Source organism: Chionomys nivalis, chromosome 15 (assembly GCF_950005125.1).
Source record: "Chionomys nivalis chromosome 15, mChiNiv1.1, whole genome shotgun sequence".
Taxonomy (NCBI): domain Eukaryota; kingdom Metazoa; phylum Chordata; class Mammalia; order Rodentia; family Cricetidae; genus Chionomys; species Chionomys nivalis.
The window spans coordinates 20,374,933-20,402,604 of NC_080100.1; the positions used below are offsets into that span (position 1 = coordinate 20,374,933).

The 27,672-nt window shown below is 46.5% G+C and overlaps 1 protein-coding gene across 2 annotated transcripts in view; it reads left to right on the forward strand.

Annotated features, from left to right (window-relative positions):
* Positions 1–27,672, forward strand: part of Pdzd2 (PDZ domain containing 2) — a 345,949-nt gene that overhangs the window by 110,029 nt on the left and 208,248 nt on the right. For both annotated transcript variants that reach the window (XM_057789462.1, XM_057789463.1), the window contains exon 2: positions 21,371–22,199. In XM_057789462.1, the coding sequence (XP_057645445.1) occupies positions 21,724–22,199 (476 nt within the window). In that variant the 5' untranslated portion in view covers positions 21,371–21,723. The remainder of the gene's footprint in view (positions 1–21,370; positions 22,200–27,672) is intronic.

The window sequence follows — 27,672 nt, forward strand, 5'->3', positions numbered from 1 at the left end:
CAGAACTCTGAAATTCAAGAATTAAATCAGGATTGCTGTCGCAGCTCTGTTCCTCCATCCACAGCTTTGGATAAGTCACTGAGATTTCTGTAGCTGGGTTTATGTGTCTATTAGTGGGGAGCGCATCAAACCACGGTAGGGATCCAGCAACAACACTGGTAAAAAGGTACCATCAGCTAGACAAGCATCAGGAAAGGCCAGACTGCTGCTGGGGAATGGGGACCGCAAGGACAGATAGGGCTGTGGGGTTGTCTGTGCTGATGCCCCTGCTTTGCTCACCAGTGGGTCAGGGAGCTCTGCTCAGCCCGTGAGCCTGCTGGGAGCCTTTGAGTTCCTGGAGCCTGGAGGCTGTTCACCTGCTTTCCTTGCTGGGGCACCTGGAATTCTTTTATTTTCAAAGATTTATTTGTGTTCTATTTTATTCCATTATGTGTAAACGGGGGGGGGGCTACACGCGCACGTGAGGGCAGGTGCCTGCAGAGTCCAGAAAGGCGTGTGCCATCGCCCCGAGCTGGAGTTATAGGTGATTCCGAACCCCTGACGTGCTGGAAACTGAACTTAGGCTCTCTGGAAGAGAAGCAAACATTCAACGCTAAGCAGCCATTTGGCCAGCCTGACACCCAGAACCCTGCTGACCTTACAGAGGGCTCATAGTTTGAATTTCAGTGCTGCCCGACCCAGGATATGAAATGCTGGGGTCAGGGGCATGGTGGGACACATGCCTTTAATCCCAGCGTTTGAAAAGCAAATGAAGATGATCTAGTCTACACGGCAAGCTCCAGGCTAGCAGGGACAGCAAGAGACTGAAGGAAGAACAGAGGCAGAAAAGACATGAGTCACAGACCTGAGGAGAGAAATAGAAGAGCCCTCTTGCCTTTGCAGAGGTTATCTCCCCCCCCAACACACACACCGCCATGTGGAGATGAGACAGCGTCAGGCACCGTACACAGGCGCACAGTCCACCTGTGAGTCAGGGTCTCTCACAGACCCAGGCCTCACCAGTTAGGCTAAACTGGCTGGCCAGTGAGCCCCAGGTGCCATCTGTCTCTGCCTCCCCGGGACTGAGGCCACAGAGGTGCACCCACACACCCCACTCCATCACATGGGTTCTGGCCACTGAAACAAGTCCATGCTTGAGACGCAAGAACGTTACTGCGCCATCTCTCTGGCTCAGAGGGTTAGAGGATTAGCTCCAATACGAAGAATATACAAACCTGTGGAAAATATACAATAAAAGAATATTTAAAACAGCCATGTGCTAGCCTCTCCTCCCAGAATGAATGTTTTAACTGCTTTGCTCCCTGACTTTTTATACACATCAGACTTCATGCACCTAGACCTTTAGAGACAGGAAAGGACCCTCCTCGGCTGTACACTGTTGCTTGTTTTAAGAAATGGTTGGCTGTGCTAGGGCCATCCTGCCTCACATTGTTCGCCAGCTTCCCCAGGGTAAAGGCTCCCACCGTTGCTGATTTCAGACTACCCAAATGATGTCAACCAGCTTGGAAACTTCCTGCAAATTTCACAGTCAGCTCTTGGGAACCAGCAGGAGCCAGCTCCAGCACGCTGCCAACTAGATTCCCCTTTCTCATTAGCCTTCCTCTCCTGCAAAAGTCTTTGTATCTAAACTTTAAAAGTCGTCTTTGGCAAATTACTCTTTTTTTTGAGTCAAATCACTTTTCCTTTGGGAATTTGGGACCCTGTCCTATTCTATTCAAATGAGTGTAAATGTATTTTATTTGGGAGCATCTTTCCTATTCTATCCCATAGATCTTTGTGGGGGAGGGACCTGTACTTCCTTTGTTAGGTGTTAATGGTAGAACTACAGTTTTAAACAAAACAAACAACAGGTGGATGTGTGAGATCAAGAGAGTGTGGTGGCCCGGAACGGATCCTTGGGTCCATCTGAGGACATGTGACTTACTAAAGACTTTTCTCCTACATAGCTACTCCTCTTTAGCCCAAGGGCCTCAGTTGTCCTCGGTTCCCCTTGGTCTTTCTGAGGCGCTCTGTCCCCCTTTCCGGTTTGTCTGGTGAGATCAAGGCTACAACTGTTTGGCCCAAGCAAAGCTTAATCAGATCCACATTTTCCTGGTCGAATGGGAGCTGGAGGTGGGAATTGAAAGAGGGCGTGGAGATCTCCCTCACCGAGCAGCAGTGTGGGAAGTCCGCTCCTCTTGGCTCTGGCGCGAGCTGTTGGCCTTACGAAGCTGGTGGACTAGCTCATCTGTGGTCCTCAGCGAGGTGGAGAAGTTATTGGTGCCAAAGGTCTCCCACGCTGGGCTTTTAATTGGCCTCTGTGAGCTGAGCGTTGTGTGGGCTTCTGATAACAAGCCTGGCTCTCCCAGGGCCAGTATCCTCAGACAGGAGCAGCTGACTCAAGCTTCATGAATGTAGGGAGCAGCATGGCAGGCTTTAGGGAGAGGGTGGTCCATTGCTACATGAAGACGAAACACTTGGCCGTTCCCTCTGCTGGTGTAGCCAGTGTGCACAGAGAAAGGCACATCTAATCCAGACTCCTGACAAGAAGGCAACATTTGAACTTGTAGGGTATCAGAAAAAGGGCTGAGCCAGCATGGGTAAGGAACCTCTCTACTGTGTGAACCCCCAAGTCTCTCCAGTACCCTACATCCTCTTCGACTGCTTTTCTTTGTCTCCTTTCCTACTAGTCTAACCCCAAGAAGTCCCCAAGTGATGCATGGTGACCCAAGAGTCAACTTAGTTATGCTTGAGGGACCCATACTCACTCTAGGGTGTACACTGATGTCCTCTTATGTGCCTATGATCAAATGTATGCTAAAGCACTTTCTTCTGTGTGGGTATATGGTGTCATGTATATGTATATGTGTGCATGTGCGTGGCAACCAGTGACCAGCTTTGGATATCTTCTACTATTAATATCCAAGATGATGATGATGAGAGACTGGGTCTCTTGTTGAGCCTGGAGCTCACTGTTTCAGTTAGATCTGCTGGCTGGTCAGTCAGTGCTACTACTATGCCTGGATCTCACAGGAGCTCTGAGGATTTGAACTCAGGTCCTCAGTGTGTGTGCAGTAAGCACTTTATCCACTGAAGAATCTCCCCACTTCCTAAAACATTTCCCTAATAAACTCCAACTTCCTTTTGTAAAGGAAAGGGAGTTGGAGGGCTAGCTTAGCAGCCATGAGCACAGGCTGCTCTTCTAGGGCACTCAGGGTTGAATCCGAGCATCCATGACAGCTAAGAAATACCCGTGACTCTAGTTCCAGGGGATCCCACACCCACTTCTGGTCTTGCAGATACCAGGCATGCACATACTGCACAGACATACATGGAAGCAAAACACCCCATGCATAAAAAAAAAAAAAACCTCTGGTCAACTCTATCTCTGAAGTGACCTGGAGAGCTGCCCTTCCCTTTGTCCTCAATGCCATACCTTTAGATTAAGAGTATGTCTCCCCTTAGGCCTGAGCTAGTCTTCCAGCAGACTTGAGGATGTCTGTCTGGTCTGACTTCAATAAAGACCTCCCCTCTAACTCTCTCCAAACACTAACCTTTTGAGTCACTAAAGGAACATATGTTCATTTGTGTCTAGAAAATCCAGAAACAGAAAGTGAAAAGCTACCGATCAACTTCCTTGAAGTGGAAAGTGTTATTAATAAGTATTGTTCAGAGAGATTGCTAAGGAAAATTGATAAACAACCTAAGCTATTTGTTCTTATGGTGAGCATTTTCCTTATTAACGCTTCTTGAAGACAAGGCTGCAATTTGGTTGCATTCATCTCTTGTTTAAAAAAACAACAATTGAAACCACTACCAGACAAACCCCTTGTGTATGTAAGGATAGCTAACTGAACACACAAGTATAACCTGCCCCCACTGACCCTTTCACAGTAGGAGACCCTGCCCACGCCCTCCGTCAGCCTTCCTTGCTTGGTACATGAGTGCACTGCTCATGGACTTACCCTAAGAATCCTGTACCCTTAGCTCATCCACATCATGTCTTTCTTCCTGTGTGGTTCTTTAAAGTCATATATTTAAATATATATATTTATCGGGTTATGTATTTTATATAGAGAGACATTTTGTGTGCATATATGTCTGCATATGAAGAGAGGGGATCAGATCCCATTATAGATGATTGTAAGACACTGTGGGCTTGCCAGGAGTTGAACTCAGGACCTCTGGAAGAGCAGTCAGTATTCTTAACCACTGAGTCACCTCTCCAAACCCCAAGTTACACATCCTTTATGTGCGTGTACCTAGGAAAACTGGCATCTCCTGAAGGGAAAAGCAGAGCTCACTGAGTCTGTACTTTTCAGTTAGTTGTGGTCATGCCTGGCACAAGGTATTAGGCACCCAGAAAATATTTATTGGCCTCTGTTTGGTATGTCTTTTTTCATCCTCTTGCCAGTGGTGTGTGTTTGTTTTATTGGTACCCATGATTAATCTGTATTGTTTTCCTCTCTTCCTTTACTGTAGTAAGAGCTGTACTGGAACAAGAGGCCTTGGCTTGGGTCCGTCCACTACTTGGATTGTATCTTTGCTGGTGGATTGATGTCATTAGTTTCATACATACATTGCCGTACTGTCTAGAACCTGAGGTGTGAGCTCACTCTTCAGGGTCAGTACTGTAGAGATAAACTGCCATCTGTCATCTTAAGAGGTGACTTACAGGTGTAAGGAAATGTCTCCAGAGTAAAAATTCCAGCCGAAGAGCCAGGGGCCAGCCCAGGGGGTCCAGAAAGAGAGAGAGATGGGGCAAGGCAGCTCACACAATGTGGTCGGGTGAGTATGGAATGGGTCTGCCCACAGCCTCAGGGATCCCAGGCTTGAAGGATGCCTAAGGGATTCTGGCTTCCTCCTTTGCCCATGTTTCACAAAAACAAAAACAAAAATAGGTGTAAGACAGTTCCAGACCCCACGTGCTGGCTCTTGTGATGCTGAGATAGCAAATGTGGAGTTTCTGCTGAGGAAGGGGTACGTCTATTTTCCATTCTTCATCAACAAACATGAAAGCAGAGCTCTTTTGATTTAAACTCAAAGAAAAGGGGAAAGCCAGTGTTTGCAGGAGACTGGGAATCAGCACCTTGCTTTTACCCTCGGGGATGGAACTACAGGCAGGTGGACCCAGCTACAGTCTGCACATCCTCGGGCTGGAATCTCTATGGATCTCTTTTAAGAGCAGCTTTAAACCGAGAAAACATGGGTAGCTGGGTGTTTCCCAGATGTGAGGTAGAGAAATTTACTTTTAACCAGCTTCGGCAGGAAAGGTAACAAGTGGTCCCCATACCGCTTCCAAGTCCTGGTTTCGCTTTCTTTCTCACTTTGTCACTCCTCGCACTAAGTCCAACTGGCGTCCTGACAGCGGCAGCCATTCCAGACGTCTCACTCACACTGATGTCATCCAGGTGAAGAGAAGGCTCCTGTGTCCCCGGTGCCATGAAGGATGGGGCAATGGTCTCCAGAATTCCCCGCAGGCTTGCCGTCACAGCTCACTGGTCAGTGCTGGGTCACTGGCTCACTCTAGAAAGCACTGCCGACCAAGGCAGTAAGGCATCCATGATCACTGATCAATAACTTGAATTCCTCAGCAAAAATCTGTGCAACACAGATGCCCATTCGTAGAACTGGTTACTACTTGTGTAATCTAGTGGTTCAAACAATGTTTAGCTGGCTAGCTTCATTCAGATAATATCTGTGGTGGTTTGAGTAGGTCTGGCCCCCATAGGACCATGTGTTTGAATGCGTAGCCCATACGGAGTAGCACTATTAGGAGGTGGTGGCCTTGTTGGAGTGGGTGTGGCCTTGTTAGAGGAAGCGTGCCACTGTGGGGGCAGGCTTTGAGATATCATATGCTTAAGCTATGTCCAGGCCCAGTGTGGTACACAGTCTCCTTTTGTTGCCCGAGGATCAAGATGTAGAACTCTCAGCTCCTTCTCCAGCACCATGTCTGCGCGTATGCTGTCGTGCTTCCTGCCATTGCGATTGATGGTGGACTAAACCTCTAAAACTATAAGTTGGTCCCCATTAAATGTTTTCCTTTATAAGAGTTGCCATCCTCTTGGTGTCTCTTCACAGCAATAAAGCCCTTACAAAGACAATATCCCAACCAGAAGTCATAGTACCTGACATAGAAAGCCCATGGAAGGTTGTAACCCAGGTTTATGGTTTGAAGATCTCAGGCCGAAAATCTCTATGGTCACTACCAGCATTTTTCTGTTCCTGATCACCTCTTTGGCACGTGGGTATGACATGTGTGCCATGCCCTGCTTGTACAGGTCAAAGGTCAGAGGACAACTTTGTGGGGTCAGTTCTCTCTTTCCATCTTTATGTGCTCTGGTGATTCAAATGAGAAATGTCCCCACGGGCTTGTGTTTTTGGACACTTAGTCCCCAGATGGTGGTGCTGTTTGGGAAGGTTAAGTTAGGGTGGGGAATCTTGCTGGAGAAAACATGTCACTGGGGGAGGACTTTGGGAGTGCATAGTCTTAAGCTCCTTAAGTGGCTTCTGATGGTGATCTTGTGTCATAACATAACAACAAAATAACCTAATGCATGTGGGCTCCAGGGGTTGGATTCTTGTCGTGGGGATTGTTAGACAATCCTTTCTACTCAATGAGCCATCTCGCCAACCCCATGCTGTGTGTACCTGGTAAACCTAACACCTATGCACAGGTAGCCAGGGAGGGATCCGCTGAAACATTATGGCGCTGGAGTTGATTCTTTCCTGTGCTCTCAGCCCCTCTTGCTGTACCCAGACATTAGGTTTTCAGCCCAAGTATGTGCCACGTCAGTTATCCACATTCCTCATTAAGGGTACAGATGTCTATGTGCCATTCTTGTTAGATCTGGCCGATCCAAAACAGGCCTAGGTGGTTCTGAAACCTAGCCAGGCCTCTAAAGACCATTTTAGAATTTAAATCCGTGGGGATGGAGATATTGCTTTATTGTGTTCAATAAATATTTGTTGAGAGAAAGGATGGGTTCCTGCTCTCTGAACCAGTGTTTATCTTGTGGGATTCGGAAAGACCAGAGGCGGAGGCATTTCTCTTTCCATCCTCCCCGTGGTTGTAAGACTCATGGGAAAGGATGTGAGCAGAAGGTGTGACGGAGAGTCTTGGAGAACAGTGGGAAGGCAGGCAAAAGACAGAAGAGAGAGAGACAGAGAGAGAGAGAAAGAGAGAGAGAGAGAGAGAGAGAGAGAACCTGAGCCTGCCAGGGAGGGCCAGGAGCATACACACTGGGGAGGAAGCCAAGTTCTTAATCATCTCCTTAGGTGAAAAAGACTTGAGGTTTCAAGTTGAGAACAAGCCTTCAGGTATTTTCACATGATTCCTTTAGACTCTGTCTCAGCACGGTCTGTGCATGCAGACTCTCAAGGAGAATGAGGCTGCACGTGGAATCCTCCACCAGGGCACCTAAGGCACACTGCTTCGGCGGAACTCAGTGGATGGCAGATAATAGCCAATTTTGCTAATCTCAGTAATTCCCCAGATCCTTGGTGGACCTGAAAGTGTTCACTTCCCATAGCTCCTCTCGCTATAGGGCTCAGGAATGTATGGGTTAGCCTTCTGTCCGTGAATATAAACCTAGAGCGGACTGCCTAAATCCACTCCCTGAAGATACACCTGAGGGAATACACTTTCTCAAAGGAGAGAATGATGTCATGGCTAACAGGCTCTGATCCCCGATTGAGTAACAGGTCCCTTCTCAATCTGCTCCCTCATCTGTGTAGCTGGGGAGACTGCCACAGGACTGCAGGGCTCTGGAAAATGCTGGTGCTTTCTAGAATTTCCATAGCATAAGACTCCTCAGTGGGGCCCCAGGTCAAGAGAAGAGACTATGCGGCTGTTGATATTTCCTTTGTGACTCTGATCCTGCTCCCTCATGTCCTGGCTTCTGAGCCATCCCAACCCCACTGTGAGCAGATCAAACCTGCTGCTGAGTGAGTCCCCACCGTGCGAGCGCTCAGTAGTCTCTGGTAGTTACCTGGAAGGTGTCAGTCACTGTCCGTGTGTGCTGTAACAAAACCGTGGGTTACTTATGAAGAAATTATTAGTTGTCACACTTTGGGAGGTTTGGGGACAAGGTAAAAGTGACAGCCATCTCTGGAAGAGACGAAGCTCCATTCTGAGATGAAGGAACAAGAGTCCTAACCTAGTTCCATCCTGCCCGTTAAAGAGCACCACCCCATTCATGAGAACCAAGCCCTTAAGTGCTAACTTCTTAAGTCCACCCCAAGCAACACTCAGTTTCAAGATTAAGATAGGAACTGGGAAGGGACACACTGTGGCCACAACAGTGTGTCCTTGATACGTAGGAGCCCATGCAAGGCTCCCTCCTCACAACTCTGAATTTGGGAATAAAGCAAAATATTTAACATTAAAATTAAACTATAAATATCACGTACGCAATACCCAAGGTGAAGAAAAACACCCTGGAAAATATATGGACTCTAAAGCTAGAATCACCGTCATCTAGGGGATGGGGAGATGGGCTGGAGTGTGGTTGTGCTCATAAGAGATAAAACCAGTCTTTACTGAAGCGACCGTATATGTGGTTTGGAGGAAGCGGACTGAACAGAGGGGATGGTTAGTGTGAAATGGGAAAGAAACCTGCAGAAGGCAGGAGCCAACTGATGCTTTTCTCCCTGGCTCCTAGGGAGTAGTCTCCACCAAGTGCAAGCTGCAGAAGCTGCCTGGGCATGGGGGAGGGGGCTTCCTAGGCTCCTTGCTCTGAGGTCTGCCTGCTCCACATCCCAGTTCTCAGGGGAAAGCTTTAGCTGATTGGGTCAATGCAAATAGTCAGCCCACTTGGTAATTGTGTTTCCAATTGAAAAATCAGTGGGTGAGCTTTCTTGCTGGCAACTGTCTACATAAAATAGATGGGGGGTCTTTCAGTGTCCTCGGAGAATTTGTGCATTTAAGCCTCGGGTCCTGAACGCGTGGGTGAAAGTGGCATGTCCTTGACCTGTCCTTAGCTTTTCGCAGGGGTGTCTTTTAGTTGTGCATATATGTCCACATGCCTTGACAGGATGGCAAATGAATGGGGGTGGGGAGGAAAAGAAAGAAATATGGCTGTTCCTAGGTTTATTATAGATAAAAGGGAGGGCATAGCCAGGCGTAGAGACACCTGGGAGAGTCCAGAGTGGACATGACCAGACTGAACTGTGCCCTGTGGGAAAAGAGGGAGGGGAACAGAGAAGGGGAGAGCAAGGAACCAGGTGCAGCAGCCAGGAGGCCCAAAGGTACAAAAAAAAGAAGAAAAAAGGCCACCAAAACAGTTGGATTATATACAGAAGGGCAGCCCAGCCCCTGGGCTGGAGACAGGGCAGGGAGCGGGATATGCCAGCCAGGAGGGCCCTAAACAGGTAGGGACTGAAGAATGTCAGGAGAACCTGGTGGCCAGCGTCTGATTTGACACGGTAAACAGGCTCCTTGGCCTTTTGTCCCAGCTTTGAAACCTAACAGTAAGCTGCAGTGGTCCAGCCTCCTCACTGTCTTGGACCTCGGCAGGTTTATGGGAATATCTTAGGCAGAATCTTCTTGGATGGTTTTCAGCCTTGCCCCTCTGTTTATGGGCTCGCCTGCTTCATATCTTCTCTGCATTGCTTCTCTTATGCTCCTGCTAAAGGCCAAGAGAACACAAGCCTTCCCTGGAGGCCGCTGAGAGAGTCGAGGCTAGAGCACCACACTCCTTCATAGGCTTCCTTCTGACTCCCGAGTTCATAACTGGAAGGGGTCAGATGGGGACTCTGCTGTGCACTCACTCCCGGGGACACTGACTTGCCTTGTCCTTGTCTGCGGCCTTTCCCACAGGAAGGCCTGGGAAAGCAGCCTGCTTCCCAAAGACCTGTTCAGCCGAACCTTTCTGCTCCATGATCTTTTGAGCTTCCTCTGAGGATTCTCCCTGCACCAGGCCTTCCGGCCTGACCCTGCAAGTGAGCAGTCCAGGACAAGCAGGGGGGTGGAGAGCCAGTTTCCACAACACTAGGCCCATGCCAAGTTGCGGGGTCTGTAGGGCCTCAGTAGAAACAGGATTTCCTGTGGAGCAACCCTCAAGCGAGTTCTTCCCCTCTTCTTGAAACCTTCGTTCTTTCTGCTGCTCCACGGAGCTTTTATTCTGTTGGATGTATTTCTTCTTGTCTCCCGAAAGAGCTGGGCTGGGGTTGTAGGCACATGGATGTAAAACCACCCCTGGGGCTCCCTCCTCCCTCTCTCTTGGCAGATACTCAAAGTCTGATAAAGCAATTTGGCCCATCTCCTCTGTAGCTGAGAACTTCCATGTGTTGTGTAGATGCTTCTTAACGAGCCCGGCAGCTCCGTTCCTGACTAACAGGGCTCCAGCATCCTGGAGGATGCTGCAGCTCGGGGAAGAAGCGTTATTCAGCCACCTCATTTGTCAGATTAGGAAACTGGGGCTCAAAGACTTTAAATGACTTGCCTGGAGACTAGAGTTAGCTCATAGCAGAGTGCATTACCGGCTGTTAGAAATATGTGTGCTGTTAATTACTGGTGAGGTCAGATCCTGTGCGGTTATAGACTAAGAATTTAAATACAGCAAGCAGGTGATATACCCAAAACCTAAGGATAAGAAGTGTCCGAAATAGGCCTGGGAGATGGCTCGGTGGATGAAGTGCTTACCACACACATGTAAGGACCATGGTTCATATCCCTAGAGCCCATGTGGATGACAGGTGGGAGTGGCAGCCTACCTATAATCCCCCAGAGCCTGGAAGGCAGACAGGGAGATGGGGGACCCCTGGAACAAGATGCCTAGCTAGATTAGTTGTGTCCGTGAAGTTCTGAGTTCATTTAAGAGGCTCCAGTAGAGAGTGATTGGGCAAGATTGTTAACATCAACCTCTGGCCTACACATGCCCTCACACACACACACATGCACATGTACCTGCATGCACATGTGTGCCCATACACATGAACGAGCATGCATGCACACACCCACCATGTGCGCACACACAAACTGAAATATAAAAAAAGAATGCCTAACACAGCCATGTGTTCAGAAGGAGTTTGTAAAAGACCTTTCCTTTAAATGAAGACATCACCACAGTGTGATAAAGGGAGCTGATGAGTGTGTAGTGTGTATGCTGATGGTGGGATCTCCAGTGGCCTGGTGGCATCAGGGCTGTGCAGGCCACACGACGAGGACAGGATGGTCTGATGGTAATAATGCACAGCCACGGTGGCTGTCAAACCTGGTCTCCTCCAGGTCCCTTGTTCATTCATCAGTCACTATTTAAAGTATGGACTTTTAGCTGCAGAGCTGTGCACGTGATGTCGTGTATTTTCCCCTTGCTGGTGTTTATGTTCTCTGAGCTCTAGAAATAATTAATCCAGAACTGGCCAAAGTCTGGTCTTCTAGGTAAACAGCTTAGGACAAGACTCCAAACTCGTTTTCAGTATTTGAACTCATGGCAGATATATTTTAGAAGAAGGTGGGGAACGATAACCCTTCCTAATCTTCATTCTGATCTTTTATTATTTATTTTTATGTATATGGAGGTTGTGCCTGCTTGTGTGGCTCATGTACCATATGCGTGCAGTACCTAAGGAGAACAGAAGAAGGCGTTTTATCCCCTAGGCCTGGAATTTAGACAGCTGTGAGCCATTTTGTCTGTACTGGGAATGAAACCTTGATCCTCTGGAAGAGCAATGTGCTAGCTAGCTGCATGTCAACTTGACACAAGCTAGAGTTGTTTTGGCAGAGGGACCTTCAACCGAGAAGAGTCTCTTACCAGATTGTCCTACGAGCAAGACTGTAGTGCATCATTTTCTCTGTTAGTTATTGACATGGGAGGGCCCAGTTCTTTGTGGGTGGTGCCACCCATGGTATAAGAAAGCAGGCTGAGCTAGTCAAGAGAGCAAGCCAGTAACGAGCACTCTTCTGTGGCCTCTGCTTCAGTTCCACCTCCAGGTTCCTGCTCTGACTTCCTTCCACGATGGACTGTGATGTGGAAGTATAAGCAAAATAAGCCTTCCCCTCCCCCCATGCTGCCCTTTGGTCAAAGGGCTCTAGCATAGCAATAGAAACCCTAACCAGGACAAGCAATACGTACTCTTATAGCCCACTGAGCGATCCTCTCTCCAACCCCCGACTGCTTTCCAATACTCACCCTGGGGAGAAAACGTGCATGAGTGCACTTGATTTTCCACTCACCCCCACTACTTTGTTATTAAGGCAGAGCCCACATTTTAGTATACATGGGGTGGGTCTCCAACCAGGAGTCTCAAAATAGCTGCCAAATTATAGTAATACCTTTTCATTTTATTGTTTTGTATTCTTTGGGGGTGATCACACTTAGAAACAGAAGTAGCTTTGACCTGTCTTGGGGGGCATTTTCCTCATCTGTGAAATGGAACAGTGGATGAGGTAATCCCCACGGTACCTTCAAGATCCCTGCCTTCTAGGATTTATATGGGAAGACCTCGTTCATCCCTGAAGCCCTAGGTGGAAAGTCTAGCTTCTCAGAATCTTTCCACTGCCCTCTTTTGTACCTTATGTGGCTCAGTTTATGGTTGTTGTTTATTTTATGGTCTCTTTCTCCTGTGGAGCCTAGGCGTTCCATCCTTCCATACCATCCCAGGATGGAGAGTCAACCCATGAAATAAAGACTACATCAAATTCTTCGGTCTCAGGGTCACAGCCCATCAGCCTGTCTGCATGCAGCCCTATAGACTGATAATAACTGAGCAGTCAGTAGCTTGCTCCGCCAAAGCATAAGCAGGGTTGAGGATGTCTCGGTGGCCGCTTTTGTGCAAGTTTCTTATTCCATTATGTGCTTGTCTATAACATCCAAGATCACACAATAAACCAGCAAAAGAATTAAATAAACCAGCAGGAGAATTAAAATCCTCCTTATTTGATCTTCCAGTGCCCCCCGCCAAGTCTAGGCAGGAACTTAGTAGCTGCTATTTGACAGTGAAGTCCAGCTGAAGTTGAGAGACTCAGTATCATAGTCTAGGTCTAGGATGAGGGTCACTAGTGAGTGCATATGTATAGCACAATTCACCACACACACATACACACACACCTCCCTAGAGAAATCAAGTGATTCTAGGCTGTTATAGAGCAGGTTTGAGGTATTTGAAGCATACGATTTCCTCTCGATATTAGTAGGTGTCTCTTCTGTTTCTCTTTATGTTTCCGGTCAATTCTGACAGACTACATCCTTCCGTTCTGGCTCAAGAGTTGCACCCGTCTTCTTAAGCATCACGACAAGCTGTTTACTGTGTGTGGCTTGGACAGCTGAAACAGCTACTTCTGATGTATAATCTCATTGCTTCAAATACACTTAAAACACTTGGCTAGTAGGGCCTAGCTGACCCCCTTCCAATAACACTGGTCTTCACCACACTGTAGGGGTCTGCAATATGGGCATTTTTAGCAGCTTACTCTGCATGCTGGTGTCCAGGATGTCTTCCAAGGCAAAGTGATGTTTCTATCCATTTGTATTACCTCCATATGGAATTGAAAGCCTCCAGATCTTGCTGCAGAACACAAAGCAATGATATAATTTTGTTCCTATTATTGTTCCTAACTCTGCGACTCCTTTCAGTACAAAAATGGCCATCCAGGGCATGACATTTGGCGGGTTGTTCAAATATCTCACATTCCATACATAAGCTAAGCAATATCTAGTCTTCAGTCTCGATTCCCTGACACCTGGTTCCTGGGCTCTTGCCTAGTCAGTCCCATGGTTTAGGTTCTGCTACTTTTAGCTCTTCTAGGTACCTGTTGTTGGTTGTTTTTACTCTTTACTCTTTAGGGGGGCCCTGCCACCCACCTCCCAAATAAATAGACACCAAGACTTATTATTACTTACAAATGCCCAGCATGAGCTTGGTTTATTTCTAGCTTGCTTTCCTTAAATTATCCCCATCTACCTTTTGCCTCTGGGCATTTTCCTTTTCTTCTGTATTCCTTACTTCACTCTTACTCCGAGGCTGACTGTGTGGCTGTATATCTGGCCCTAGTGTCCTCCTTTCCTTGTTCTTGTACCTTCTCTCCTCCTAGATTGCTCCTATTTATTCTCTCTGCCTGCCAGCCTTCTTATCCTTTCTCCTGCCTTGCTATCTGCCGTTCAGCTGTTTATTAAAACAATCAGATGTTTTAAACAGGCAAAGTAACACGGCTTCACAGAGTTAAACAAACAACATAAAAGAATGCAACACATCTTTGCATCATTAAAACAAATGTTCCACAGCATAAACAAAGGTAACACATCTTAAACTAATATTCTACAACAGGTACCAAATTCTGTATTTTTTTTTTGACATTTAATCAGACTAATCATGGTGTTTAGAAGAATCCAGATGAAGGCAACTTTAAAAATAAAAAAAACCTGGGCCTGTAGTTTTCCTTTCATTTCTGCTTCTCTTTCTAAAGGTCTTGGCATCAGCCACAGCCAGCGATTTCTTCTTGTCTCACTGATCAGCTTTATGCTGCATAGCTCTCCGTACCCACAAACAGGGCTGTGTTTCAGTTGAATACCTTGTTACTCCCACAAAAAAAGGGAGGGGGGGTGACTATTAGGTAGACAGCCACAAACTCCTATGTGGTTATTACAGGGAGCCTGTTAGTGGCCACAGGACAGGATCCCTCCGCAGGCTGGCCTGACCTGGGTGAGGAAGATGGACTATCAGATGCAGGCAGTGTGCTGATAGAGAAGGAGAAAGGCCAGAACTGCCCCCTCCACTACTCCAGCACAGCAAATTTGTAGAGAGGTTCTGAGTGTGTTTCAGAGCACACATTCCTGAAGTTGAGACCCACATTCCCATGCCTTGATGAGCATAACCGTACGCACGGTAGTGTTCTGTGTGCTAGAACTCTTAGCAGCTCTACTGAAAGGAGGAAGTGACCGCCAGCAGCTCCGAGAGAGATGCCTCTATCCTAAACTAGCTGTTGGTTTCATCTGCAGTGTGTAGCTTCACGGGTAGTCTATAACCATTCGGCTTCCCCATTTTGGTCCTGTGGTAGACTGTTGAAATCAACCTTTTTTTTTTTTTAGTCCAGTCCCAAAGTTGTCTTCTCCAGAGAAACATCTTCTTAGCTTCTGAGTGAGAGGATGGGCCCCATCCTTTGCTGACCCCGTGATGCATTGTGGCCAGCAGCAGCATCTGTGCCCTCCTACCAGGTGTAGGGTTTTACCCCCTCAGAGTTCTGCGTGGAGCCTGGCACATGATAGGTCCCCGGGGGAAGGTTAATCAAACGCAATTGCCAACTGGCCTTTTCCATCAAAGAAAATTCTCACCTCCGTTCCCCATAAATATAGAAAAATGATCCCTTTCACCCGCTCCTCTGAACTTCATTTTCTCTCAGAGAAAGTCAATAAAAACCCGTGCCATCTAGGGTGGAAAACATTCTCCAGCCTTCTCGGGAAGTGACCTGACAACGAATAATAACAAATAGGAGACGGTGTCAGTAATAAACGACCTTATTACTCGGTCCCCCAAAAGAGATTGCCAATGCCGTGTGCTTTGAGCTTCTAAAGAACCTGAGTGTCAGCTATTAATTGCTTCCAAATAAATCAAAAGCTTAGCAAACACCATCTACATAATCACACGGCTATTAAAAAGAAACGTAAGATCAAAGATCATCCATCCATGTATAAAGACTGAATGTCTTCTTTGGCCAAAGTAAGTAATGCCTTTCCCTGATTCTTACAGACATATTAAAATCGTACGAATGAATCAAAGGACTTCCAGCCTACAGACCTTCACGACTTGCCTTTCTTCATCATGAAAATGAGAAAGTTAAACTAAGCCTCTTCCAAGTTCTCTTTGTCTGGACTGAGATGTCTTCAAACACAGTTACACTGTCCTGTTTGTCTGTGTGTGCCCCCCTCTGCTTGGCGCCTATCACATCACAGACTCAATAATTAAAAAAAAAAAAAAAAAAAAAAAAAAAAAAGTTGTAAAGATCCTTTAAATTACATTTTAATGGCTTGGGATCCAAGGTGTTAGTCACAGTTCAGATGATTCCATATATAAAAATAGACCAGGTGTCATCAGCAAGATGCTCTTTAAATTCCTGAGTGAGGCAAACCAACCTCAAGAGTGGAGGCTTTTCTTTCCCCCCTGGTGTCGGTTCGCATCCATCCATTCATTCAGGAAGTATTTGCTGAATATCTTTTAAGAACCACGCCTTTAAGCCATATAAAGTCTTTTATTGGATATGCCCGACACATGTATTACCCCCTTTGGTTTCTGAACGTTTCATAAAGAATTATGAAAGGCCAGGTGTGGGCGCACACTTTTAATTCCAGCACTCAGGAGGCAGAGGGAGGTGGATCTCTGTGAGCTGGAGGCCAGTCTGGTATACATAGCTAGTTCTAGGATAGTCAGAGCTACACAGATAAACCCTGTCTCAAAACGAAACAAAACAAAAAAAACATGAATGAATTAAATTAGTAAGCCTAGTGGTGGCGGCACAATCTTGCATGCCTTTGATCCCAGCATTCAGGAGGCAGAGACAGGTGAGTTTGAGGCTAGCCTGGTCTACAGAGCAAGTTCCAGGATAGGATCCAAAGCTACAGAGAAACCCTGTCTCAAAAAACAAAAGCAGAAACAAAACAACAACAACAACAAAAGAATTAAATTGTTCACCTAATCAGGCTTTGAACTTGGCACTGGGAATATACTATCAGTAAAGCAAATTTATTATCACATTATAGAGGAATTGTAGGTAGAAGATGTTAGGGACTAGGAGCTTAGCATGGTGGGAAGATGAAGATTTAGGATACACAAAGTATTGATTTAAATCCCTTCCCAAAGCCATTCTAGAATAAATGGAATTTAGTATAGAACAAATCTAGGATACTTCCTTAACACATTCAACAGAGGTTGCTGGCAGCTAAGCTCACAAAATAAACCATCCCCAAATCCAAACCATGGCTTCTCAGCAAAGTTGGGACGGTGTTTTCCCCTGAAAAAGGATTCGTGTTGGTGGTGGTGGTGGTTTTTCTGAAGCAGGGTTTCTCTCTGTAGCCCTGACTAGCCTGGAACTCACTCTGTAGACCAGGGTAGCCTCTAACTCATAGAGATCTACCTGCCTCTGCCTCCCGAGTGCTAGGATTAAAGGTGTGGGTCACCACTGCCCACCCTGGGTCCTACTTTCTAACAGAGGCATAAGCGTGGATTTGGAGCTAGAACTCCAGATGGTAATATTCCATCTTTCGTGTGGACTGAGTAGAAAAGAAGTTATCCTGCCGCTTCGTGGAGTTGATGACTAGAGGGCAGAGGTGTGGACCAGGGAGAGAAGGCAGGGCTGTCTGCAGCTCCTCTTTCTTCACTTAGCCATCCTGCAGGGGCCTGCATTCCAGCCCTCCTCCATCAATTCCTTCCCTTCCTTCCTTCCTTCCTTCCTTCCTTCCTTCCTTCCTTCCTTCCTTCCTTCCTTCCTTCCTTCCTTCTTTCCTTCCCTCTTTCCTTTCCTTTTTTGAGACATCATCTTGCTGTATAGCTTTAGAATTCTCTATAGGCCAGGTAATCCTCCTGCCCCTCCGTTCTTCTTGAGTCCTGGCATTGAAATTATGTACCATTAAACCCAGCTAAATTCCATTTAAAACATAACTAGGGGCCACTGAGACAGATTCAAAGGTCCAAGCTGCCCGAGCTCGGTGACCTGAGTTCAATCCCCAAACCCACCAGAGGCAAGAACTGACTCCCTAAAGTTGTCCTCTGACTCACACACATGCATCTATCTTTGCATGAACAGAGGCGCACAGGCATACGTGCAATGTGTACACACATGTTCAGTACTGTACTGGCTGGTTTTGCGTGTCAACTGAGGAAGGAGCCTCAGCTGAAGAAATGCCTCCTTGAGGTCCAGCTGTAAGGCACTTTCTCAGTTAGTGATCAAGGGGGGAGGGCCCAGCCCCCAGCCCCCAGCCCCCAGCCCGTGGTGGGTGGTACCATCCCTGGGCTGGTCGGCTTGGACTCTATAAAAGAGCAGGCTGAGAAAGCCACGGAAGCAAGCCATCAAGCAGCACCCCTCTGCGACGTCTGCTTCAGTTCCTGCCTTCAGGTTCCTACCTTCAGGTTCCTACCCTGTTTGAGTTCCTGTCCTGACGTCCTTCAATGATGAAGAGCGATGCTGAAGCGTAAGCCAAATCAACACTTTCCTTCCCCAACTTGCTTGGTCATAGTGTTTCATCACAGCAATAGAAATCCTAACTAAGACAGATACTAATACAAACAAAATCGTAATTTTTAGCTATTTAGGCCAAGTGTCGTGGTCCACATCTATAATCCTAGCTCTTGGGAGGTAGGAGCAGGAAGCTAGCCACTTCAAGACTAACCTGAACTACCTTGACCATCCCCCAACGCCCCAAAAAAAAACCAACACAACAAAAAAAAAAAACAACAAAAGCTGGAGACACAGCTCATGGCTGTGTAGGTTTGCCCTCAGCCCTGGGCGCTCTTAACCAAAACAAGCAAAACGGCTTGGAAGACGTGGGGGTGGGGGGGCAGTAAAGAAACTGCTGAGATAACCGAGTTATCAGGCAGAAGGTTCTTTTGTTTTTTGTTTTCCCAAGACAGGGTTTCTCAGTGTAGCAGCCTTGGCTATCCTAAAACTCTGTAGACCAGACTGGCCTTGAAATCAAGAGACCACCCTGCTTTAATCTCTTTCACCTCTGAGGAGACTAAAGGCGTGTGCTGCAACACCCAGCAGGTTGAAGGTTTTTACTTGTGATGAGAGAACGTCCAAAGGCACCTGGAAGCGTCCAGAGCAGAGGAAAAAAGAGTTTGGAAGTGGCCAGGGCTAGGGAAGGCAGAGAGTGGAAGAGAATAAATAGTGGAGACCGTGAGATAGCAAGAGGTAGAGAATAGAGCGCAAGAGAGAGCAAGAGGGTAACAAAAATAGAAAGCTGGGGTGGACAAATCAAGTGGACTATAAAGAGGATAAGTAAGAGAGGAGAAGCCAGGGCCAGATGCTAGTGTGGGCTTTGAAATGCGTAACAGGTACTTGTGATACTGAAGGAGCCTACAGGCCATGGACTCCACAGGTGAGTGGAGATTGAGAGCCTCCACAGGTGTCAATGACTAGCTCTTTTGAGGGAGATGAAAACCCAGTTCCTCACGAGTTCTCGAGGAACGCTGGCTTTTCCCTAACTGCTAGAACTGGAGTCCAGCTGTAGTCCAGCTTGAGCTCGTCCTGGCCTGAGACCCAACTAAAGGGGGTGGGGGAGGAGAGAGCAAAACTTTAAAGGAGAATAGTCAATGAGCTTATTGATTTTCTTTTTACAACTCAGACGTTGTTAGAAGATGACACAAAGAGATTGGGTTATATTGGGTCATTTGTCTATCTGTATCGAGTCAATTTGGGTCATGGGGTTGCCGTCAGAAGACTAGATGACCCCTAGGAGACTACTCTCTCGCCCTGACGTGTGCTGAGGCAGTAGCAGCAGTTGTCAGAGGAGAAAACGTTTTCAAAAAGTGGAGACATACAGATGGTTTTCTTGTCTTTTTTGGACGGGGTCACCAGTTAGACCAGATATAGCTTTGACTTTATAGAGAACCCCTTGCCTCTGTGTCCTGAGTGCTGGGATTAAAGGTGTGCGCCAGCTAAAGATATTTAATCTTATTCTCAGGTGCCCATGGACCACACAGCCTTTAATTCCATTCCCATCATGGGGACGTCTTCAGCCAGTCCCTCCTTTTTCTATGAGCCCTCATTTTCCTATGATTTTTCTGTAGCAAAGGCATTTTCAGCCACTTGACAATTATTTAAGATGACTTGGAGCAGAAGTTAGACAGTTTTGCAATGCAACTTAAGAATCCCATATCCCAAAATCTGAAACCTGAATTGGTCCAGAATCTGAAATGTTTTAAACACTAACTGGATACACAGGTGGAAAAAATCCATGCCACAAGTCTCATTTCATGTTAAAATTGTTGGAAATATTATATGAAGCTACTATCGTACATGTCGGAGGCCTATGGGAACCTTAAATCAGTTTTACCTCGGGGCATAGCTCCTATCCCAAAATATTATGGCTATGCAAATATTTCAAAATCTAAACGCCTCTGAAACCAGATACTGTCATGAAATATTTTAACTGGACAAAGATGTGTTACATTTGTTCAAGCTGTGGATTACCTTAACTGTGTAAAGGTGTGTTACTTTTGCTTATGCTGCATTTGTATAATGATGGAAGGATGTGTTAAAATTATGTAAAGATGTGTTTCACCTTGCCTGCCTAAGGCACCTGATTGACCAATAGCTAGGCAAAGAAAGAACAGGCTGGGCTGCCAGGCAGAGAGAATAAATAGGAGACATCTAGGCTCACAGAAGGGAGGAGAAACTAGAGGAGGAAGAAAATAAGGGAGACGTCCCGGGGGCAAGAAGCCAGGCAAACAGCAGACAGTTGCAAGAAGCAGTGAAAGTAATATTTACAAAAGAAAGGTACCCGCCCCAGGCAAAAACTAGATAAACAGGTTAGCTTAAGATAAGAGTTAGCCACCAGCCTAAGCTAGGAAAAGCATTCAAAACTAATTAGTCTTTGGGAGGTGATTTGTGGCCCAAAAGAGAAAGCCTGGTATAAGAAGCACCTGGACCTCAGGCATTTCTTGTGGGCTCCTCAGCCTGTACTATGTGTCTGTACTAAGTGTGGCTCTCCACCGCTCCAGTGAAACACTACAGTGTATAAAATGTTGATCCTGAAAAGACAGACCAGGAATCGTTAGCTGCAAACACAAGTACTGTGCCCCCTTTACGGCTGATATTTACCAGCTTCAAAGGCTTCTTTGAGATCAGTTATCCCATCGGGGAACGGACTTCATGGACACAGGCCTTTCGCAACAGCCCAATCCATTTTTATCTGTTATATATAGGTCTCCAATTAGATTCCCATCTCAGGCAAATAGCCATGATAATTTAAATTAATTTTGAGTAGCTTGAAGCTGACAGCCCTAGCATTAGAATAAATGCTTTTGTTACGGAGGTAGGAGGTTATTTATTTACATGATGCTGGGAGCTGCCTCCTCGCCTGAATTGCCTTTCAACCAAATCATGCAGTCTCAAAAGAGGTGACAAACTTAGAAAGGAATGGAAAGTGGTCCAGAATCTTCCTGAGCCTTACCTGGGGTCTTTCCATGCAGTCTCCTGGTTGGATGGATGTTTGTTGCCATATTGATGGGAGAAGTGCCATTTCAGTTCCCTACTGATCAAGGAAGTTTCCTGGAGAGGGGCAGTGTTCCAGGAGACGTGTGTGTACGCAATGTGAGGGGAGTTTCACTGCGGAGGAGTATGGAGAAGGGAGGTATTTGGTTCCTAAAACATCCCTGCATCTGATAAATATTCGTGGGCCTTTCTCACAAGGCTAGCTGTTGTAACTCCAAGTTTTTGTTTTTTCTCCTCTTCTCCCAGGTGTGAATGAGCCCAGGCATGATGCTGCCACTGCTGAAGAAACAGCTGATTTCCATGTCGTCTGCATGAACCCTGCTGTGAAATGAACCAAGCAAGGACTTGTCGTATGCTTCCTCCCCTCCCTTGCTGAGCACTCCGGAGCCATTGTTCCAGGGTGGTTTAATTGTGTCCTCCTCTTGCCAAGGCAAACATCCCCGTCTCGGAGGAGGCATCCCCCAAGCTCGTCAGCCGGCCCGACCGTGAACATGGGCAAAGCTGACGATGGTGAGCGTGCCCAAGGGACATGGGTCCCCCTGGGGTCCCGTTTCCAGAAGCAGGACCTCTCATGATGCTGGTGTCTGGGAGTGAGCACCATGCCCATCACCCAGGACAATGCCCTGCTGCACCTGCCCCTCCTGTACGAGTGGCTGCAGAACAGCCTGCGGGAGGGAGCCGACAGCCCCGAGCAGCGGCTCTGCCAGGCAGCCATCCAGAAGCTGCAGGAGTACATCCAGCTGAACTTGGCTGTGGATGAGAGTCTAGCCCCACCCGATCACAGTCCCCCAGAGATGGAGATCTGCACAGTGTACCTCACCAGGCAGCTGGAGGACACTGAAACTGTGGGGCTCAGTTTTGGGAACATCCCTGTTTTCGGCGACTATGGTGATAAGCGCCGAGGGGGCAAGAAGAGGAAAACCCACCAGGGTCCAGTGCTGGACGTGGGCTGCATCTGGGTGACGGAGCTGAGGAAGAACAGCCCAGCAGGCAAGAGTGGCAAAGTCCGGCTCCGCGATGAGATCCTCTCCCTGAACGGACAGCTGATGGTCGGAGTTGACGTCAGTGGGGCCAGGTAAGCGGGAAGATTGCCAGCCAACGTATGGCCCACTTACATCTTAGTTCTTTTTTTAAACTTTTTATTTGGGGCTGAACTTAGACTTATGGGTCCCCTGGCAAGAGGCCAGTGGCTTTTATCCCCTACAGGAAAACAGTCCTAGGCTCCTAGTGCCTCATAACATCTCAGCAGTTACAGCAGATAACAAGGAAACTTGATTTTTCAAATCTTGCTTCCTAGAAATACCATTTATTGAGGAGCATCTACTGTAGTGGATGTTTATCAGTCGGTAGCTCACTGAGTATTTGGTTTGTTTTTTTTTCTTTTCCATTCATAAGAGTACTTAGACTCAAGGCAGTTCTCTTTCCCCAAAATTTGGGTTAAAAAGGAAATAAACACTAAGTAAAACTAACATAAGATGTATCCCATTGAGCTAGACGATGTTATTCAGCCCAGCATCTCACTGGCAACAGAATCCCAAGGCTGTGGTCCAGGAATAGTTTCATCCGAGCATCACTTCATCTGCCACAGGCCTCCCATAGACTCAAAGCACAGACGCCCATCCTGGCGTCCTTGTATTTTCTACCTGTCCTACAGTATAGGAAGTTCAGACGGGACAGTTGTGTTGTTTCCATGGTGAATCAGCCTCCCAGAGCCATGGTCAGGCTTGGAGATAGGCTAGAGGGACTCTTGGTACTCCGAATAGCTGTCATGGTTACAGTTCACCCCAGTGAAAACATGAAGACTGAAATCAGCCATGGTGAAAGCTACAGGGTGGAGTCTAGGGGCAACTCCATGCCCATTTTCAGTTGCCACCTAGTATCAGTGTCCATGGTACTCAGAGGTCCCTACACAGTACTGCCACACGAGGCTCCATGTCCAGGGTATTTATGGGGGTTGGTCATGTGGTACTGACCTTAGTCACCTCGTCTCTAGTTCCTCCAGTGGTAAATTAATACCATGTGGACCAGAGCTCCCACATAAACCACATGATTAGTCTAAGCTCTATGGCATTGCCCTGATACATGGAGGTATTCTCCTTGCACAGGATATTTCAAGGGCTTACATGTTGCATTGCAGGGCTGGTCAGAAACCAGTTTTCCCTTGGCATGTATGTGGGTTGAATGCCTCAGACCTGAGTTCATACTCTCCTGTGCACCTGGACTCCTAGGCACCCATTCATGGCTTCATAACAACCCAGACGTTAACAGTGGAAGACGAGGAGACAGGCTTGATATTGTCAAGGCTAACTTCCTGGCCTTTTTTTTTTTTTTTTTCGAAGATTTAAAAGATGCACCACTTATTGAGTTAGTGCCTACCAGAGTGGGCAGCTGCCAGCCAGTACCTAACTTACTACTTAATCACGTGTCTATATGAGAAGTTTTTTTTAAAATTTATTTTATTATACAACATTCCTTCCATGTATGCTTACATGCCAGAAGAGGGCACCAGATCTCATTATAGATGGCTGTGAGCCACCATGTGGTTGCTGGGAATTGAACTCAGGACCTCTGGGAGAGCAGTCAGTGCTTTTAACCTCTGAGCCATCTCTCCAGCCCCTATATGAGAAGTTTAACCTCTACCACATTCAACTTGCCCAAGATTACCCAACTAAGAGACAGAACTGGGATTTGAACCCAGCTAAGTCTAGCTCCACGATTTGTGCTCCTAACCACGGTGTTACGTCTGTAGTCTTGTAGCTGGGTGCATAATTTCATGGATGGTGTATGGCTGTACAAAATACCTCCTTAGTATAACCACAAACACCAGGGGGAAAGTAAACCAACAAATTCTCCTCCTACCCAAACAAGGAAACAAGACTTTTCATCTTCTAAAAGGACTTACACAGATTAGACTGGTTTTACATTATTATAAAGAAATGCTTAAGAGAGATTACTTATGAATAAATGAATTTAGTTTCATAGTCCTAGAAGTTTAAGATCAGGAAGTCCTGTAGGTTTAGGCACCAGTGACAATCTAATGGGGGCAGTGTTGCCATGGGAACATGGCCATCAACAGACATGAATCCAGAAAGAGACAGAGGTCCCATTTTACCTTCCCAAGTCATGTTCCCATAGACCTAAGGACTTCTCATTTGGCCTCACCCCTTAGTCCATAGCACCTGCAATATTGTCACACTGAGGACCAAGCTTCCACATATTAGCCCTTGGGTGACAGGTCACACCCAAGCCATAACAGAAATCCTTTGGCCAACTTGGGTATGACTGCAGCTTGGGGACTAGAAGCAAGACTCAGGCTCTTGGTACAGCTGTTTCTCAGGATCCGAGAAGGGTTGTTTCCAGGATTCCCAGTGAATATCAAAGTCCAGGAATGCTCAAGTCCTTCGTACAAATGATGCAAATGATGTAATATTTGCCTCTAAAGTATACAGATCCTTCTGAATGCTATGATCTGTAGACTACTTAATACGTTACAAATAGCTGTTAGCTATTATATGGTGTTTGTGAAATAGTAATAGCTCACTACAAATCCGAGTGTCTTCCTGTTAGTACTTCAGTCCACAGTTCCCGTCCTCTTCACATGCAGGGTCCGTGTATGTGGAAAGCTATTGCTGGGATTTTAAGAGGTTTTGAGTGTTTTCAAGATTTTTTTTCCATCCATTATAACTGACACTTTCTACTTTGCTATATGGGGATTTGTCCTGAGAGGTGTTGAGTAGGAGCTGATGTTCTACTGAGACCCCCATGGACCTCTTTAGGTTTTGGCAGTCTCTTCATCCCAAGATCTGTAAGCCAAGTATTTTGGGGGTCAGTATACCAACTTCATATCTGTCTGCTAACAGTATGAGTCATATCAAGTATAAAAAACTCTTTGGGACATCTGGTCTACCTGTCTTGAATTTATTTCTGAATTCCAAATTGTTTTATGTAATGGTATAGGCTGAATTGCACCCTCCCCCAATTCTTATGTTGAAGTCCTAGTCTCCGGTGCCTCAGAATACAGACTCATTCAGAAGTAAGACAACTGCACATGTCGTTAAGATGAGGTCATACTGAAGAGGGGGTGGTTAATGCAATGTGATTGTCCTTATCAAAAGCTAATTTGGACACAGACATTCGGGGGTGAAGACATGTCAAGATGAGTTATGCTGTAACATGCCAAAGAACTGCCAGGAGCTAAAAGAGAACTGAAGCGAGTTTGTCCCCAGCACCAGGGGAAACTGGCTCTGCCAACCCCTTGATCTTGTGCCTCTAGTCTCTTGAGCGGTGGTAAGATTTTAAGTTTCTGTTTCTTAAGCCAGTCAGCTTATGGTACTTAGTTACAACAGTGTTGGGGAGATAACATGGGTGGTACTTCGAGTCTCTTCATGTTACGTAAAACTCTGATAACTTTATGTGTTTTGGAAGAGGACACTTTAAGAGTTTTATGTGTTGAGTGTGGGAGGAACAGGTGCAAAGTGTAAAAGATGAGGTCATGGCTGCTTATTTCAAAATTACACCCATAGCCATGGGTGGCTTTGACAGCCTTCTTGTATGGAACTACACATCTCCAGGATGGAACCCAGGCCCGAAGGAGCCTCCTCTGCGGTTAGTACTATCGTGGTCCACAGTTTGTTTCTAGGTGCCCTAAGGAATTTTTGAGGGGTGATAGCTTCTTCCAGCTGTGAACTTCAGAAAATATCCTGGAAGAGTGGGGAGTACAGTCACATATGGTATCACCCCTCCTCAGATAGCTGGTAACCCATGGGAGAATCTCTGTTTATAAGATTCATGGTCACCAATCTGGAAAAGATGGGATTTTCTGAACTGTTCCGTTTACTCCTGTGTGGTGCAGGAAGAAATGGGGAAGGTTTTAGATTAGCTCTTATAAGGCATAGTTCGTAGCCCTAGTCATACACTCCTCCACTAGCTCTCTATAAGTAAACCAGATTTGTTCCCGGGGGGCAGATCATTCCAAATTGGTAACAAAACATGGAATTAAGATGGAACCCACACACCCAAACAAAAACAAATAGACTTTTCTTAAAAGTAAAAGGGTCCACGTTTCACTTTTAAAATGTTTTTTTTCTCCCCGAAGGTTAACTTCAGAGATTTTTATAGGTTAATAAATGTGAACAGAGCCCCAGTGCAGAGGACACAGGCCTTCTAGGGAGTCGCTCTGGCTTCCAGAAACCTTGTGACTGTAAGTCAGTTCCCTTGGCACAGGAGGCCGACTCTGTCTTCCTAATAAGAGCTGTGTGGTGGGTGAGAGAATGTGATTTATGGACCCGCGACTGTGAAGCTGGCACAAGGATGTCGCTCAGTCCAGAGTACCTTTAAGCACCCCACCCATTCCCTCAGGGAACCTGAACGCACAGCACACACCACAACGGAGTAAAGGCTTTTGAGTTTGAGAAAGTCTCCAACTCTGCCACAGCTCCTCAGTCACGAGAGACAACGATAGTGACGTCACAGCAAGCCCATTGATCCAGACAGTCCCTACTCCTGTGCTGATGGGCTATATCCTATACATGCATATTCATGGCAAAGGCTAGCATGTGTTATGTGTAGGAAGAAGTTAGTCACCTTAAGTACTATTAAAATAGGACAATCATAACAAACTACTTCAATGAGTTATTTGAATGTGCCTTCATTCTCAAAATATCTTACTGTGTTATACTTTTTGAGCATCTTGGCCACAAATACCTAAAACTGTGTGGTGGGCTTCTGTATTATATAGCTGCAATGGACTGGGTGCTGGCCACTTAAAGGGACACTGACCCATGCAGGCACAGGGATTTATCCTTTCAGTCCCCTAGCCAGATAGCGCCTGTGTGTTCCTGGAACGTGAACAGTCTGTGGTCCCACTGGGTAAATGTGGCCCTGCCAGACTTACGGTGCTGGACCACATGGCCCAGGAGCATGCCTTGCAATCAAGACTAGCTGAGAGTCAGCCCTAGTTAGAAGCAGCCTTCAGTCCCCTCTGCCTCGAAATCACGTGGGGAAATAAATTTAGGGTTGGTACAAGCTTAGACTCTGGTTACCCATGGCAACCTTGAGTTCTGTCTGGATTAAAGCAGATTTAGGCAGAGTGTCAAGAGGCTACGAGAAGGTGTTACTGGGAGAGAACACGTGCAGGAGGTAATGTAGTAGGAGACCAAGGGGGGAGGGGAGAATCTCCAATTATAGCTTTATAATATGGTCCCTAGAGCCACTCGGCACAGGGTCTTGTCTCCCTGCATCTATACCCAGAGGCACCTAGCACTCCATGCGAGACTATAGAGAGTAAGAGGTGGTCACCTTGATGACCTAGAGATATTAAGGAAAGGTTAAATTATACTCGGCATGCTCTCTAAGAAGTCAGAGAAGCGAGTGACACACTTTAGAAAAATTTCCATTGCATAAGGTTAAAAGGAAAACAAGTTTCAGCATTTAAAATTCAATTATCTGGAAAATTCGCCATGTGGAATAGCCCATTCCCCCAAGGATGTAGGGTGAAGAAAATGGTCCATGACCCATGTCGGTGTTGTACTTCTTTCTTCTCGGCCTGC